This window comes from Cyanistes caeruleus, chromosome 8 (assembly GCF_971803275.1).
Source record: "Cyanistes caeruleus chromosome 8, bCyaCae1.hap1.1, whole genome shotgun sequence".
NCBI classification, from domain to species: Eukaryota; Metazoa; Chordata; class Aves; order Passeriformes; family Paridae; genus Cyanistes; species Cyanistes caeruleus.
The window spans coordinates 14436269-14454421 of record NC_141708.1 but is presented as its reverse complement, the minus strand read 5'-3'; the positions used below and the strand labels follow the sequence as shown (position 1 = coordinate 14454421).

At 51.3% G+C, this 18153-nt stretch overlaps 1 protein-coding gene and 1 long non-coding RNA gene across 2 annotated transcripts; one reads left to right on the top strand and one right to left on the bottom strand.

The window, feature by feature from the left end:
- The first annotated feature begins 3079 nt into the window (after positions 1-3079).
- Positions 3080-14391, top strand: CPN1 (carboxypeptidase N subunit 1). The gene is made up of 9 exons (XM_086900755.1): positions 3080-3472; positions 6239-6435; positions 7103-7258; positions 7704-7886; positions 9373-9484; positions 10187-10326; positions 10622-10721; positions 12145-12263; positions 14125-14391. The coding sequence occupies exons 1-9, from the start codon at positions 3250-3252 to the stop codon at positions 14254-14256; spliced, it is 1362 nt and encodes a 453-aa protein (XP_086756881.1). The 5' UTR covers positions 3080-3249; the 3' UTR covers positions 14257-14391.
- On the bottom strand, positions 5094-17806 carry LOC147651881 (uncharacterized). The gene is made up of 3 exons (XR_015290138.1): positions 14608-17806; positions 13786-13884; positions 5094-8748 (listed from the first exon to the last, which is right to left on the bottom strand). It is a non-coding gene; the product is annotated as an uncharacterized LOC147651881 (long non-coding RNA).
- Positions 17807-18153: the final 347 nt, after the last annotated feature.

Sequence of the window (18153 nt, the reverse complement as noted above, 5' to 3'; positions counted from 1 at the left end):
GTTCCAGTGGAATCAGCTCCTTGCTGCCTGTGCTCATCAGCAATGCAAGGGTGGGGGGACAGGACTTGCATTCACAGTCCTCTCACTCTCAGCACAGTGGCACAGAGCATTCCTGCTGCCCTTCTTTCTCACACAGCCCCAAGGTCTTCCATTCTTGGACATCTGGGTGGGGGGTGGGGGAGTGTATGATCCATCCCAGATGTATTAACTGTATTTTCCAAATGAAGTCTTCATTTACTTGCTTCACTATTTCTAAGTTCTAACATCTTCTATTGTTTGTTTCTGCTTTCATTGGTGTTTTGTAAAGGCCATGCTAGGTCAGATCAAACAGGCAGCAGATTGGCACTCATCTCCAGCTGTGTGGTGTGCGAGGATTTGGAGGGATAGTTAGGGAAACAGCATAATCCTTTTCTTCCACCCATCAGGGGCTTAGGAAATTTGTGATCAAATGATTGCTTCAAGATCTGATAACTGTGGGTGCCCCTGTTCACTATGAATTCATCTTATCCTCTTTTGCACTCATTTAACTTTCAGCTTTGATGATGTAATTCCATGGTGTCTTTTGTGCAAAACTATTTCCTTTCGTATGCTTTAAACCTGCTGCCTGATAACAGGCTGCCTCCATCCCAGTGCTGTGGATAACGCTGACTAACTCTCCAGACCTAGAAGTGTGTGAGATGGGTTCTCCACCCACATAAGATTTTGCCCATGGCTCCTTTTTAGGCTCTAATGCTGTGGCATTTCTTTTTTTACTGTTGTTTCTCACATCAGTGCTGCTTGCCTCCATAGGAAAGTGAGAGCTTTCCTCATGTGTCCCTTGGCAGCACTGCAGTTCCAACTCTGCCACTGCTGTCCCAGGCTACTGAAAGCAGCCTAGGAAGGGAAAGGGGAGGGTGAAACTGGCCAAACATGGGGCTTGTGCTATTTTACTATAGCCCTGCCTAGCACTCTCTGGCTGCCAAGTAACACTGGGTAGTGCTGGAAACCTGCCCATGGCTCTTTCACATGGCCTTCGTTGCTGAAGCCTGTGGAAAGAGCAGCTCCACAGGACCCCAGCAGCCCTGGGAGCAGGGATGTGAAGGAGGTGAAAGCATTTCCCACTGATGTTGTGGGCTGCCAGCTTTGCAAAATACCACCAGACATGTCCTGCTGTAGGGACAAGAACTGTCCTACCATAGCCATGCTCACCATGCCACAGCTTCAGCTACTTTGCCTTGGTTTCTGGCATGTGCTGGAAGAAGCTATCACCTCCAGCACTGCCTCTTGTTACCTGGCTGCAGGTGGCTGCAGTGCCACTCCTGCTCCTGAACGTGTGCTGCTTTCAGACCGGCCAACAAGCAGGGATGTGGGGGGATGCAGCTTAACTAGGAGAAGGTATTAACATGGTTACTGCTATATATGTATAATAGATTTATTTTTCTGTTCATGTCTTCAAAAGGATATTTTTTCAAAAACGGGGGTTAAGAGGAAATTTCCCAGATGGGGCAGAAGACCAAGAAGGCAAAGGGTCAAGGAGAGAAAGGATCACTATGATGGTGCTGGGGCAGAAGGATGTTGGATATGGGAAAGTCTGAGTAAGCCAAGTCATGAGCAGACAATCCATGTGCCTTCACCACCAGCCTGCACTGTTTGCATGAGAGTCTATCAACAGCAGCTAAAGGCTATAAACAGGGACTCCCCTGATTCTACCACCTCTCTTCATGAAGCAGAAAGACAGCAGCCCAAGCAGATGTGGAGAAGAGGTAGGAAAGCACTGGGAGAGAATGCTTTGCTGTGTGAAGCAACCCTTGACACAGAAATTAGAGCAATGCAGCACAGATCCATCTCAAGGCTGAAGGGAAAGCAAATGTTTGGCATGGCACTGAGTATCCTGGGCAGCCCATTACTGATGGCCAGAGGAGCTCCTCTCTAGCATGGCCTGGATAGAGCAGAATAACGTGCTCGTGTTACCAAAGGGAGCCTTTCTCTTGGCCTGTCCAGCCGTGATGGTAAATTTTTCAACTGTTTGTGCTCATATTTGGGCTCTGTGTCAGGGTTGTCCTAGTAAATACCTCGTCAGAGCCACTAGGCTGCTGGAGTTTTATTTTCGCGGGGCAAGGCTGCAAACCAAGGCTGCCTCTGGCAGTAGGCAGAGAGCAGAGACCATCTGCCCACTGGGATAAGTGTTGCAGAGGGGTGGAGAGGAAGCAGCATCCCCTCTATCCAGAAACAGTTTCCTGCTGTGCCATTTTCATTTGTCTTTACGCAGCTAAGCAATGTCCTGCTGCCCAGTGCCCGTCAGAACTCTTTCTCATGCCCACTCCCAGGGCAGGGCCGGGTGATAGCACACCTTGGAGCGCAGCTCCCCGTGACGGTCCCTGCTCAGCACACAAGTCCTGCATCACATCCCTGCTCTGCCCTCCCCCTGCACCGTCCCAGCTGGGCAGTTTGGGCAGCCAGCTGCGGCGGGGGCGGTGCAGTCCCTGCCTCTGTTTATCCCGGGAGCAATGGGATCTCCGGGTGAGCAGGGCCGGGCAGAGGCGCCGATTGACCCGCGGAATCCACGGCGGTGCCTCCTGTGCTTCCCCAGGAGATGGGGCAGGAGAGGAGGCGCGGAGCCGGGACCGGGCTCCGGGGAGGAGCGGTGGGAGCTGCCCGCGCCGGGCAGGCAGGGGCGGGCAGGGCTGCGGGAGTCGTGCGGGAGGCGAGGCCGCCCGGCTCTATCCCCATCCCCCCGGCTCTTGCCCCCCGAGAGGGCTCGCTGACGGGGAACCCCCCGCCCGCCGGCCCCCTCTCCTCTCCCTCTCCCTCTCCCTCTCCCTCTCCCTCTCCCTCTCCCTCTCCCTCTCCCTCTCCCTCTCCCTCTCCCTCTCTCTCTCCCTCTCCCTCTCCTCTCCTTTCCTCTCCCCCGCCCGCCGCTCCCCGTGCGCTTGGCAGCCCCGACGCCCTCCGCAGCCAGTTTTCCAGCCCTGCGCTTCTTCTGCGGTGACAGCCGGTGGCTGCGGGGGCCTGTTTGCTGTCCAGTTAATAAGTGAGCTGGAGCGGGGGGAAGCTTCTCCGCCGGGGGAAGCGGGCTCGCCGGGGGCCGGCCGGGCGGGCGGGGGGAGCATTCCTGCGCCGCGGGGCCCCGCTCCCGCCGCCCCCCGCCCGCAGGTGCAGGGGGCTGGCACTCGGCGGCTGGAAAGAGCTGGTTGGAGTTTGCACTTTAAGCTCCCGGCGGGGAGGGAGCCGGGGCTGGGAGCTGGTCCGGGCGCCCAGCGCCGCGGGAGGATGGCGCGGTGGCTGCGGCCCCTCGTGGGAGCCCTGCTCCTGCTCGAGGGGGCGGCCGCCCTCAGCTTCCTCCACCATCGCTACGAGGAGCTGGTGCAGGCCCTGTTCCGCGTGCAGAGCCAGTGTCCCTACGTCACCCGCATCTACAGCATCGGCCGCAGCGTCGAGGGCCGGCACCTCTACGTGCTGGAGTTCAGCGACTACCCGGGCATCCACGAGCCCCGTGAGTACGGGGGGAGCGGGACAGCGGCTCGGAGAGGACGGGCTTCGTCGGCTCTCTCCGTGCCACGCGGCGTGCTGGGGCACTGGGTGGGGGTATCTCCCCGGCCAGGCAGCACTGGCGGCGGTGCCCGGGTGCCAGGCAGCGCACCCGCACACCCGCACCGTGCCGCTGAGCTCCGGCGTGGCCCGGGCGCGTACTTTGGACGGAGCTCCGAGTTTTCAACTCAAGCTAATGCGAGAACGCAGGCGAGTCCATCCCAGCTCTCCGCCTGCGCTACCACGCTCTCCCTCCCTTACACAGCGTTGTTCAGGCAAGGAGGACAGCACCCACCCTGTGCCCTGTGCTGCTGGGTGGTGACGGGAGACAAAGTGTTCGGCCCTTGCTCCCCCGGACGGCAAACCCAGGAGGACAGCAGGCAGGGACAGCGGCAGAGAGAGCGCTGGGTTTCTGCAGCTCTGCCAGCCCCGTGGGCAGTGCAGCCCCAGTGCCGGGCTGGCCCCGGGGATCTCCACCTGCTGCCACGTGGCCCTGTGGAACCTTGGCAGCAATGGCCCCTTGAGCTGCTGCTGCTGCTGCTGCTGCTGCCTGTGCAGCTTGGAGATGCTGCCGAGCCAGACCTTCCTGGCAGCCAGGTGCCCTGGGGGGCTGCACACAGGGCTCCCTCCCATCCCTACCTTCTGTCCCCGAGCTGCAGATAAGGACAGAGCTCCCTGTTTTCCACGGGATTTTTTCTCTTATCACGTCCTGGTTGATGTGGTTAAACGCAGGGGTTGATAAGTGCAAGCAGCCTAGTCACATGGAAAACTGCCAGCAGGGCTGTGCAGGACCTGTGCCCCCCTCGGTGGAGCAGCCCCCACAAACCCCACAGCACCCCATGCCTGGCAGCACTGCACTGGGGCCCATAGGATCATTTTCAGGGGTGCCAGGAGATGGGATGGGAAGCTTCTCACCTTGACTACCTCTGTGACAGCCCTGTTCAGCACTGGGAAACCTGTGTGGCACTGAGGGTGTCTGGGGCACCTCCGCAGTACATCAAGGGCTGATTCAAAGCATGGAATGAGCAAAGGGCACGGGCAGTGCACCACTGGATTTTAGACTTGCAGAACCACATGAAAGCAGCTGGAAGGGCTGTAGGACATGACTCAGATCTCCCCTGCCCCAGGCAGGCAGCATGGACCTGTGCTTGTAGCATGGGCCATTGTCAGGCTGGCACTTTCAGCTTGTAGCATGAGGAATTTGGGAAACTGTGCATTCCCTTGAAGAATATGAAAAGTAACTTTGAAAAGCAAACTCAGAATCAATGGTCTTACATGCAGTAATTAGAGCTTGTGTGTCCATATACATAAAGTTTAGGGGTTTGCATACTGAAAAAGGCTGACAAATCCTGCTGCAGACTCAAACAAAGAAGAGAATCCTTGCTGAAACCTTATTTTTTTAAAGGCTGTATATATGCCCAGGATTTTTCTGTGTTTTTAATAACTGGATTATGTAACTAAATCAGTTCTTATGTCCCTGAAATCTAACAAGATCAAAATATGTTGCCCACCTCTGGTGTCTTGCACAGAGACACAACAATCAAAAGACATGGGAAAGCAAAATCTTTAGCTAAAATTAGACTTCATTTTTCTTTTTTTTTTCCCTTTTTTTTTTTTTCTTTTTTTTTTTTTTTTTCTTGATACAGCAAAGGCACTGGGGCTTTTGCAAGCAGCAGCTCACAATCTGGGGATGTGATGCCTTTTACCCCAGGGATCCTGATGGACATCATACCTGGCAGCAGGGCTGCACACTGCCTCTGTGAGTCTGATCCCTGCTGGTGGCCAGAAAGCTCACAGTCAATGGGGCTCTCAAGATCTGGCAAGCCAACATTTGTAACAACACCCTTTTTTTTCCTGACTCTTTCATGTGACAGTCAGGCTCCCTTTTTAACTTAATTCCCCTGTTGGCTTTCATTCTACCAATGCTGGCTCCAGCCTGCAATGTGACATTTTATTTTCCCACAAGTAACTGCTTTACAAGGCCCTCTGGGAAAGCACAACCTGTCCCTCACATGTCCTGCCTCTCCTTCAACAAAGCAGCAAGTCCTGTTCCAGGCACTGTCTGCCTGTGGTCTCCAAGTCTGTATTTTGGGACCTTATTTTAGAAAAGTCAGTGGCAAGAGACCTTTTTGGTCATACTGGAGCTGCCTGAGGGACAGTTTGATCCATATTCAGCTCAGCTGCTGGGGGTTTCGCCAGACTCTTCTCTTGAGGGTGAGGAGGGCCTTAACCTTGACCTTGGAGGCAGGTAAAGGGGAAGGAGAGATGCAGAGCCAGGAATGTGCCATGCTGGTGAGAGGCACTGACAGCAAATGTAGAAGAGCAGAGCTGGGAGAAATGGTCTGTCCCCTCCACTGCCACCTGCTCACCTGCCTGTGAGGCCCTGGCAGCCTGGGGCAACCCTGCCAGTGCTCCCTGGTCCTTTTGTGCTGCCTTTCACCAACCCAAGACCAAACCACCAGCAAATACTCCTCCTGTGTGCTCCAAAGGCCCACAGCAACTTAGAGGAGAGTCTGAGCTGCTCCCAGGGGGCTGTGGCAAAATGAAGCGGAGCCCATATGAGAGCTGTGCCACTCTCCCTCACTGAGGTTTGCATTTTCCAAGGGAAAAGGTCATTTTATACCATTTACTGGGTGTCCCTTGGGTTTGTCTGGGGCTCCCTGTGCTAGGCATTTGCTCTTCCCCCCTGTTCCGGCCCTGGCTGATGGCGTCACTCTCTTGCTCTCTCCAGTGGAGCCAGAGTTCAAGTATGTTGGGAACATGCATGGGAACGAGGTGCTGGGCCGTGAGCTGCTGCTGCAGCTCTCTGAGTTCCTGTGTGAGGAGTACCGCCGGGGCAACGAGCGGATCACGCGCCTCATCCATGACACGCGCATCCACATCATGCCCTCCATGAACCCCGACGGGTACGAAGTGGCTGCCAAGCAGGTACCAGGCAGTGATCACCTCCTCCACGCCGGTAGGGGCAGAAAGCCTTTCAAATCCCTTTGGGATCCTCTTCACTGCAGCTAGGAAGAGGGGGAATCCTTTCCCTTTGTGCCCTGCCAAATTTGTCCCTGTCAGCTGCTGTTGCTGCTTCTCACCTCCCTGCCAAGGGCTGATGTTGTATGTCCTGCCACAGGTGACCTTGGCAGCTGAAGAAGACTTCCTATACCTGTCTTACTCTCATTAGAAGTTATTTGTCACAGAAGGGTCACTGCAAATCCTCTGCCCTAGACTGGGAAGGTGACAGTTGAATACCACTGTCATAAGCAGGCAGGGACATGAGAAATGGGATGGAAATAAGCCCCTTAGTCCTCCTGAAAAGAAGTCACCCATTTCTTTGTCCTGCTTCACTTCAGGGAGATATCTGTGGATCTTTCAGCTAAAGTAAATTGTTTGTCTTGTGGCTTACTCTGTCACCCTGGAAAAAGAAGATTTTGTTACTGATTTTCCCTGTCAGTACCAATACTCTTTATTGTCCTGCCAGCAGTAACTCATGTTATAACTCATAGGCACAGAAGTGCTTTCACAGTGGGCAGTCTCTGCTTATCTGCTGCCCAACCTGACTGCACCCAACCTGAACTCACCCCTGTGATGCACCTTTGCCCCGCAGGGCCCAGACAGCAACGGGTACTTGACAGGGAGGAACAATGCCAATGGAGTGGACTTGAACCGCAACTTCCCTGACCTCAACACACTCATGTACTACAGCAGGGAAATCAGCGGGCCAAATCACCACATCCCACTGCCTGACAACTGGAAAAGCCAGGTACCAGTCTGGGATTCCATGTGGGCTACAGCATCCTCTTAGAGGAATCAGCATGCAAGCAAATACACTGTGCTTTGGCTTGCACAGTGCTTGTCTCCTTCTCTGAGACTTCTGCCTGCAGACAAATGATACAATCCTGGTCCCGAATCACAGCTTGCACCTCTGCCTCTGACATCACAGCCAGCTTAGGGGAGCAGGCTGCAATGCACAGGGCAGAGGAGGTGTCACATGCTGGCTAACACCTGTGCCTCAGGTCTTGGGGTTGTGCTGAGGGAGCTGCTTTGTGTACCAGGGCAGTTCGTGGAGAACGAAGGAAGCTACAAGAGCTGCAGCAGACACATTGCAGGACAGGGTCTGACATGGCAAATCACACCACAGCTGGGCATGGAGCAGCAGCTGGCACAGAGATCTCTTCTCCCTGTCTCCTTCTCTCTCGTCCTTCCAGGTGGAGCCAGAGACATTGGCTGTGATCCAGTGGATCAGCAGCTACAACTTTGTGCTCTCAGCCAATCTGCACGGTGGAGCAGTGGTGGCAAATTACCCCTATGACAAGTCCCAGGATCAGCGGTTCAGGAGCCACCGGCGCACTGTCAACACACCTACTCCTGATGATAAGTTATTTCAGAAGGTGAGCGTGGCCACGTTGGGTGAGGACATTTCCTGGCAGGGTGCACAGTGAGATCAGGACGAGAGCTCTGGTCACTGCGTCATGCAGGGGCTGAGCCAAGAAACGTGTTGGAAATAATCATTAGCAGACTACAGCATTTCTGCCAGCCACTGGCTCAGGAGTCAGGACACTCCCACCCTGTGAGCCGGTCCCACCACAAGGAGAGGCCAATCTTAACCCTCAGGGGCCCCCTACTTGTCCATGCTGTGCTTGGGTTCCCCATAACCCAGATACCACTGGCATACTCAGTAATAACCTGCTCTTCCAAAGCTGGAAGCTGCACCCAGCTTTGCCAAACCATCTTAGAATGCATAGGGGATTTTCCCTAGAGGGGTGACTGGAGGCCTGCTGAGACCAGGATAAGGGAGGTGGGTGCCCAGCAGGGGCTTATGGATGGCGAAGAACAAGAATTACAACAAACAGCAAGAGCTCCAGTAGCATAAGCAGACATCAGGGAATGCATCAATCCATGCTGTTGATCCTGTTAGTACTAGCTGAGGTTCGTGGTTTTTCTTCATTATCCCAGAAAACAATGCCTTCAGTCACTGCTTCCATTAGGAAATACCCAGCACAAGAAAAAAGTCTGCATCAGAACAGTTAATGAGAAAAATAAGTCGAAGCTGGAGTTCAGCCTCCTCTGGAAGCAGAATCTGCAGGGGCTTGTCAGGACCTCCTGGGATCAAGGCTGTGCTCAGACCCAGATGTAAAGAGGCTGCAGTCTGGGGCTTAGGCTCATGATACCCACTTGGCCTCAGGACTCAGAAATGTAGAGAAGTAACAATTTTCCTGCTGACAGAGTGACATTACACTGGAATACTGGAATCTGAAACATAAGACAAGGGAATAGAGTTTGTCTTAGAAAATGCAAATGCCAGTCTGTCTTAAACTGTGTCTTACGCAAAGGACTGGCTTTGGATGCAGCAGCCCAGTTTTAGCCCTGCCTTTGTGTCTAAAAATAAACAGTAATCTTAATAAGGGCAACAAACGAATCGTCGTTAGTACCAGAAGTTGCCCAAACTCTTTCCTAATCCAAATTCCCCGATATATATCTGGTATTTGCCAGGACTGATACTGGTTACTTTTCTTCATGTATCTTTTCCCCCAGTTAGTGCCATTTACTGTGTGAGGCCAAGTGTCCCTGCATAGGTCCAGTGCCTTCTGCTCCCCTTCTTCTCAGCAGAAGCAGGGCAGAAGTCATTTGTGCCATCAACAAGCTTCCAGCTTGCCAGATTACTGCTCTTCCTTCTTCACCTTTATCTGCCTACATCTTGTAGCGGTCCTGGGCACCTCATGTTGTATTCTATGGCAGTAAAATGCAGAAACTCTCTCCTGTCTGACTTCCCTGCCATGCTCCTCAGCAAAGGAAGGAGTGTGTTTTGTCCAGAGCCAGGCAGGTTCTCCAGCCGTGCGGGGCTGGAGCGGTGACCACTGGCTGCTCTCCCTCTAGCTGGCCAAGACCTACTCCTATGCCCACAGCTGGATGCACCGGGGCTGGAACTGTGGGGACTACTTTGCTGATGGTATCACAAATGGGGCATCCTGGTACTCGCTCAGCAAAGGTAAGGGCTGGACAGGTGAGCACCCCCCACAGCAAAAAGAGGTGTAGGGATAGACAAGAAACCTCGGGACAGGAGGGGTTGCGGAAGGACTGTGGCAATAGAATTGTGCCCATTACTAGACACCATTCTGGTGTTTGTATTTCAGACCAGGAAATGGCTTGGGAGTACTTGAAATGGCTTGGGAAAGAGACACAGAAATAGCCAAGGTCTGCAGAGACCTTCATCCTATGTACTTCTAGACAAAGGAAGTATTAATCTGTTAGTGTATTTGAAAATCCTATGGTGTAATCCCATCAAAATACAAACTGTGACCAAAGGGAAGGCAGCTGCTGGTTCCTGAAAAATATTATCAAAAAAGGCACAATGAGGAATGAGGAAACTGAAAAATCAACACTTCAGACTAGACAAAAGATTGAAAAGGAACTGGAAGAGATATATAGGCCCTTGTGGTACCCAACCTTTCTGAGCTTCTGAAGGCAGGTCAGTGAATGATCCACCTGAAATAGAGTTGGCAGCTACAAGGAGAGGGCTGCTTGCGTGGAGAAGGCTCTAGTTGCGCTATCACACAGCGGGGGGCTGTGCCTGTGGTGCAGAGAAGGATAGTCAGACACTTCTGGTCAAAGAAAGACAGGCCAGGATGACTGGGGACATGGGAATAGGAAGGGAGCCATGCCCTGGCCATGGGCTATTCTTCTCTTCCAGGCATGCAGGACTTCAATTACCTCTACACCAACTGCTTTGAAATCACCTTGGAACTAAGCTGCAATAAGTTTCCCCCTGAGGAGGACCTGGAGCGGCAGTGGATGGCCAACCGGGAGGCCCTTGTTGCTTTCATTGAAGAGGTAAAGGGGCAGTCCTGAGACCTACACCCTTCTGCTGCAGATCCCCATGGGCCCTGGTGGAAGGGGACCAGTAGGCACCAGGTGGGGAAGGGAGCTGGTGGTGGAGCTCATGGGGTGCTCTTGTTGGTGGCCTTTGGGGAAGCCGTTGTGTCCTAGACTGAATCTGGTGGGGACAGCCAGGATCACCAAGGGTACAGGGAAACGTAGGGTTGTCCCCAAAGCTCTGCCCTGCTCGGCAATACCTTCTTGAGCAAAGGAAGGGCCTTGACCCATCAGTCTGTTTTCCTCCCTGCAGGTTCACCAGGGCATCAAAGGGATGGTGTCAGATGAGAACAACAATGGCATTGCAGGAGCAGTGATTTCTGTCCAGGGAATCAGCCATGACATCACCTCTGGTGGGTTGTCAATCTGCTTACATGTCTGAATATGTGGGTGAAGTTAGCAGGTGAGGCTCTAATATGGGAGGCATCATGGTTTGTTTCCCAAAGACACTAGCTGGGAGAAATATGCTTTATCCTTATCCTTGACCAGGATGGGCTTAGGAAAGCCTAGGAAAGACAGAGGTGAGAACTGGAATGAAACCTTATTGTAAAGGACTTCAGAAACTAAGCTCCTATTTTATCTGGGAGGGACAGTTGAGGAGATAATCTACTCAAGCCTGTAAGTGTCTACAAAGAGCTGAAACAGAAGACAACAAAGAACAAGATGAAAAAATAAAGAATAAAATGAAAGACTGAAAGTTCATGCCAGACAAGTTTAGACTGAGAATGGATTACCACTTTATCCAAGTTGTGGTTGTTTCTCTTTGCTGGCCAATTTTAACCTCCTTTCCATGAACACCCTCCTCCAAGCAGACCGAACATTACAGACTGCCTGCAGAAAATAGTCCATGCTACAGCTCTTCAGAGGTCAGACTATGAAATCATTAAAGCTCCTTCTGGCTATAGGTCTGTGAGTCAGTAACACTGATATTTGGCACCTATTATGCCAACCTGCATAAGAAGGATCACAGAATTGCAGAAAAGCTGGCTGCCAAGGGCTCTCTGAAGCCTCCAGCTTGGAGAAAGATTGTCCCCAGCATTGGCTCTGATTAGGCACTAGTCCCTCCAGCAAATTCTCACTTGATCCCAAGGATGTGTATTTCACAGCCTAATTGCTGTCCTGTGCCAGGGCTCTACCACATTCATGGTGAAGCTGTGCTCCCAGATCTACCCTGAAGCAATTTGCAATACCCATCCAGTTACATTGATGGGGTTGTACTCAGATTTCCAAAGCAATCCATAATGTGGTGTTGCCTCACTGTTGGCCATCTCCTGTCCCTAAGCACACCAGAGCACAGACTGTCTAAGTGCACCTGGGGCTTTCTTATGCAGGGAATCAGGGAGCAGCTGACCTAATGAGCAACTAAAACTTGCTAACCCAAACGTGTGCAAAATTGTGTATAGCGAGAATTAGATTGTGTTATGCATGAGGAGTCAGACTGGAGCTGTGATTGTCCTTAGGTCTGCTGTCATCTGACTGACAAGTGCTCAGCTTTGCAGCCTACCTACACAGGCATGGCCAATGCTGCTGTGCAGTCCCCTTTCATTTGGCTTTTGCTTGCACACTGACCTCTCCTCCATGGCACTAATGAGACATCACTTGCAGTGTACCAGTGTGAATCCAGCCTTGAGGCAGCCAGCAGATTTGGGGAAAAAAAAGTTTGGGTTTTGAAGGCTACACATCCTAGAGGAAGTAACTCAACAAGAGTTACTGGAATGTCTTTTACTCTGCTCCCTGAGCATCCTGAGTGCTTTCTTTTCCTACCTTGTGTTCCAGGTGATATGGGGGATTATTTCCGTCTGCTGCTGCCTGGCACTTACACTGTCACAGCCTCTGCAGAGGGGTACCAGCCCCTGACAGTGACAACAACAGTGGGCCCAGCTGCACCTTCATTGGTGAGTCATCCTGCATACTCACAAGGGTTTCTCAAAATATCTTCTCCCCAGGGAGAAAGAAATATGGTTGGGGATAGTAAGCAGCAGAGAAAGGAGATAAGATGTAGACCATTTCCAGTGGCTGTAGGTTATCTGGTTTGGCAGACAAGGCTCCACACAGCTCACAGCAGGGAACAGCGTGAAAACAATGCCATGTTCCTTTCAATTCCTTAGTGTGGCCTTGCAGCTACACTGGGCTGCCATACCAGCTCCTGTGTCCTTCTGCCTCTTGGCCATGGAAGAGCTCCTGGCTGGCTGGGACTGCTGCTCTTCAGCTCTCCCTCCATCCTTTTCACTCTCAGTGATGAGATGATGTGGAGACAGCATCTGTTCCCTGAGGGAAGAGTTATCCCCCCAGCTTTGTGGGTTTCGGCACTCTGCTATCATCTGCATTCTGCCTGGGACCAAACATGTTATCAAACTCATAGGAATGGGCTGAAGTCTGCCTTTCTTTTTGCTGAGAGCACTGAAGACAAATGGGAACTGAGTTCCAGCAAAGAACAGCCAAGCACCTTTGGGAAATGAAGTGCTCTTGACACTGGTGTGTCTCCTACAGTGCCTTTCTGTGGGCTGGCTGGACAACTAGAAATTGGTTGTAAAAACAGTGAATGGTGATCCCTGCTTCTGATGTTGCCTTGTGAATGAGGTGGAACCACAGATGCAGGGTCCTCAAAGGATCAGCAGGACCTCCTCCCCACCATCTGTGGCATCCTGGCACATCATTTGCTTCCTGTATGTACACTGGTCAGGCTCTGCTGTAAATACACTGTGGTTGTTCTCCCACCCTCCGTCGCTTCGTCCCACTCTGCCCAGCCTCTGAAATTCTTCCAGGACTGCCCTCTTCTCCGAAAGAAAGATTAGAAACCTTCTAATTTTCGTACTAAATTTATTTATGGTCACTTTATGCCTAGTTGTTCTTATGCCAATGTTGTGCTTTAAATAGCTCATTTTCTTCTCTGGTGTATTTATAGGGAGCTGTCAAGCCCAGTCCTTTGTTTTGCTAGGTTAAGCACCCAGCTCTTTGGGTTTCCTTTTTATAACAGATTTTCTTTTTACAGTGTTGCTGTAGAAAACTGATTTGTTCCCTGATGGTCTGACTTTTGCATATCTCCCCTCACAGGAGCCCTCTTGTTCCCATTTCTGCAACACTGCCCATACTCACTGTTTGCCCCGTCCCTCTCCCAAGAAGCCCATACCGCCCCATTCCAATTTCACCTTTCTCTATGGCCTCCCCATTCCCCATTTATCTGATGCTGTGTTTTACACACTCTCTGTCCCCTTCTCCCTCTTGTACCTGCTTGTGTGGCTATAGTGGGTGGAGGTTTCTTTCCCAGAATTTTTTTGTCTGGATCCACTGGAAGTACTGGTTGCTAAAAGACTGATTAAGCTAACAAGATGCAATTGAAAAAGAATTGTCTGTCCTAAACTATCCTGTGTATTAAATATTCACAGAGATGCAAAGCAAAGCTATGTCTCTACTCACTGGTGAGAAAAGGAGAATAAAGAACATAGCTCAGTCCCTTGCCATTCGCAGGTCCTCTTCCAAACCATCCTAGGACATTGCATTGCCACAGAAGAAACTCTGCATAAGAAACATAGTTCATTGTTAGTACATTTTCAACAGGAGGAAAAAAAAAAATACATCTGCTTTAAGAACTGAGTTCTTTTAACAATGGCTGAGACGCCTTATTGTTTGACTTGGCCCCTGAGTCAGCTTCTAAGGCAAGTGGCAGAGGCAGGTCCTGCAGACCCCTGAGCCAGCAGCACACACACACACACACACACAGAGTGTAAAATACAGTTATCTTTGTTCTTTCTCCAGGTGCATTTCCAGCTCAAACAAGAAGTGGTGAGAAAGCCTGCAGAGCGTAAGGCCTCAGGCACACGCATGAACAACAAAGCCCTTCAGAAGAAGGTTGTGCCGAGAGCCACTCGCCGGGGGACCCAAAGATGAGGACAGCTCATTTGGCTGAGAGCTGGAGAAGCGGTTTACACGAGGCCTGGCTGATGACTCCAGCCAGTGAACTTTCCAACAGTCCAGCATGAAACTAGCCCAAATTATTAGGTTATTAAACAAGGAAGTATTTAATCCCTGAGCAAATTGTGAAGTCATTCGCAACAAAGTGTGCCTGGGGTACAGTTCCCTGGGCAGTGTGTCTGTGTGTGCTGAGTTCTTCCCCTGCACTTGCTCCGTCTCAGAGAGCTCTGCTCCCTTTACTCCTGGATTGTTGCTACAGCCTGCATGAAATGCCACTAGAGTATAGCAGGGATAATGAACCCAAGCCTTGGTGTAAGCTGCACTCACACACTGGGCACATGAACATTAGTCCTCTGGGTGCAAGTTCCATGCTTCGCCCTCAGGTAAGGACACTTGCTGCCTGCAGACCCTAAATTTAGGGGAAGGCCAGTTTTAAAGCAGGCAGTGATGTGGGCTTGAACCACATGCAGCACAGCTGCTGCTGACTGGTAAGTCTAGGAGGTGATGGTTCAAGGTCATCTCCTGATCTTGATGTGCAGATGAGACTTTCTAGTAGCTGGTTTGGATTGTTTGTAGTCAGATAGTCTGAAATAATACATGCTGGAAAAAGCCAAGTATTATCCTGTCACCTTGAGTCTTCAGACCCAAAGGGGTCTGCTCTATCCAACCCAAAAAATTATTCTGAGCACAGAATAAGATCTGACAGCTGGTGATGAGTAGAAGTTCAAGCCAGGTTATTTGGATGTTCCTTTGAGACAAATGCTCTGAGTCTTGGTTCAGAATGCAATAGGGAAGTGTGGATGCTTGATGCCAGCAGTGTGCTGTGCAGGTACAGCATAAGCTGTGCGAATTGTAATTGGGTTAGGAGAGAAAGGATCCATAGTTCAGTGAGTCAGGCTACTACAGGCTGAGGCTTAAAATGCTGTTTAGGCTGTGTGGGCAGGTTTGGAGTGGAAGCAAGAGTGGAAACAAAGCTGGTTATTTCTATGGTAAAAATATCTTCAGCAGGCAAAACCTTTCTAGCATTCTTCATTGCATATAACTCCAGAGGGGTAAACAGTACCCCCTATATGCCCCAATGATTTCTTTTTCCCTTGGGTGGCTGTCCTAATCTCTACCACACAACCATCAGTTACACTGTTTCTCTCCCTGTCTAAAGCCTGTCAAAAAAGGGTCTCCCAAACATCCCTTTGCTTCTCCTCTTTTGCAAACATCTCTTCATTTCTTGTGAGCAACCTGTACCATCCTACTGCAGAAGCAATTTTCTGCACTTCAGTCCTCACAATCATGTCCTCCTTTGTCTCTGCTACAAGATGCTGGTGGCATTTTCAGCATTAGCAGCACACACACGCTCTTGTAACTCTGGCTGCTAACAGAAGCTCTTTCTCTGTCATGCCTTTTCTTGTAAAGGCAGAGGAAGCTTTCCCTTGCAGGTTAATTATACAGGCTGTTGCAAAAAAGTGCCCAGAATGGTAATGCTCTAACAGTGGCCATGAGTGATTTTGGTCTGCAGAAACCAGTGGGAGCTGGAGACACTGCCCAGTTCAGCAGTCACAGCCAAAGCTGAATTTTTTTTATTATTTTTTTTTTCTGAGCAGAAGGAAATGAAAAGGGATGGCAAGGCTGAGATCCTCCAACTTCTGTGTGGTTTAACATCTCTTCCACTGGCCAAGCCCAGCAGCATCACTGCAGGTGCTGGACCCTCCTGTTGGAAGGCAGGTGTCAGTGCACGTTCACCAAGACATTTCGTCGTGGACATGCAGGCAGGACGAGGGAGGGTACCCTGCATCCCCCGGCCTGGCCACATGCAGCACTTACACGGGTCTGCTGTCACCAAGTGTCTGGCCCATGTGCAGGGAGATATTGCTGCCCCCAGCTACATCACTCTGCTGGCTGAGCTGACTGCTGACTTCTGAGGATCTGTCTGAAGCTGAGAGCAATGAAAGAGCTCCCAGGGAGCAGCCTTCAGCTGGCTAATTCAGGTGGGTGGTCTCCAGACAGGCTGATGCTGAGAGCTGCCCATGCCACCTGCATCCCAGCAGTGTCACAGGTCGTCTTGCTGAGCCTGCTGGCTGCAGGATGCTCTCAGGTTGCCCTCTTGTGGTCCTAGAAAATGTGGGACCGTCTCAATTCCACTTTCCAGGGCAGAGTCAGAGATTCCTTCCCTAGAACAGAACGGCCAGCCCAGGGGGCCACATCACTCACCCTCGCAGGCTGCTGTGGAGTTGGCAGTGCAGCAGAAAAATTAGAGTCTCAGTCACAAGCGTTTTCCCCAACAATAGGGTTCCTGCAACATACAACCCTCTGGAGGTCTCCCTCTCTGGGCTGGGATTTGTCCAGCTCATTCTCCTCCCAGCTCTGAATATTTTTGTGTTGAACAATTTGGTAAAGCTCCACTTGGCTGTGGCTGAGCTCTCCACGTGAAAGCATGGTTACAAAATGTTTCTGAGGCAGGATTTTTAAGCATATCCCTCAAAGGCTTGCCAAGAGCTTCTCCCCCGGTGTTGCAAGAAGTGTGGGCTAAAAAGGGCACAACCTTTGGATGTAACACCTGTTACAGGATAGGGCTTTCTTAGGCTTCTTCCTTAGGCTTCAGTCAAGGCAAAAACAGTTGACAGGTTTGTGTCATAAGACACAGCAAGCAGTCTATTCTCCCCATCTTCTCTGGACAACTCATGATTTTGTAGACCTCTTCCCAACTGTGTGTCCTTCTTCCGAGCTGAAGAGTCCCAGCCTACAGTTTTTCACTGTACAGTCTGTTCCCATGTCTCTGAGTATCCTTACTGCCTGCCTCCAATCCTTCTTCCATTCTCTGTTGCCCTTTCTGAGATGAAAGGACCAGAACTGTATGCAGACACTGGAAAAACATTTAAACAAAGTGAAGCCAGGCCAAGGAAAATGAACCCAAATTCTTACAAGCAAAACTGTGAGGATTTTGGGAGAACCAGGAGGGCAGATAGAACTCTGCATGCAATGCCTTCTCATTTCTGTATCTGGCATGGGGGAGGCAGAAAAGGGAAAATACAAATAAGTGAACTCAAAGAAGAGTGAAGCAGCTTGGATGGGGATGTCAGCAAAGGAGAGTTGGTCATGGCAGCCAGAAAGGCTGCAGGAGGGATTAGGATGATGAAAAGCGCTCAAAACCTTCTTTGGCAAGCAAGAACAACAAATTTTGGGTCAGAGGACATCTAGAGCCCTGTGGCAGGGACTGCTGTCCATCCTTCAGCACCAGTAAACCATCTAAAAGCAGCCACACCGGCAGAGAACAGAGCATGTGCTCAGCTTGAGGCCCCCAGCCCACGGCATCGTGCCATGGCAGCAGTGTGGGTCCCCACCTCAGGAGAACAGACGGGAATCAGCACCCAGCCTGTGCACCTACCAACACAACTCCGAGCGCGTTCTGCACACCCGCTCCTGGCTGGTGGCAAGGCAAGCTGAGATCTGTGTGGTTGCTATGGAGAAGTGTAGCTAAATGCACAAACAAGTGCCAAACAGTGGTAACTGCTCAGGGGGACTTAGAGACTCCGGACTTTGCAACGTGTTGCTGAGGGATGGTATCCCTTGAGGCATGGAAGCTTTTTTTAGCCTGCCAGGAAATCTAGCGCGGGACCTACTATACTTGGTACGCCAGATCCTCTGTGATGCACAAACTGGCCCTCTGTCATGGATTTCTTCTCGGGAGCTATTTGTTTTTCTCCATCTTTATGCTTTGGCATGATCTTACAATGTATCTAAGCAGCCAACGAGGGTGCTAGCGGCAAAGCTGAGACTGCACCAGATGGGCAGTGTAGACCCACTCGTCAGCTGCTGCCAAAGCCAAAAGCCGACAAGGCAGCGAGATTCCCACAAGGCGGCAGCGGGGAAGGGGAGCCC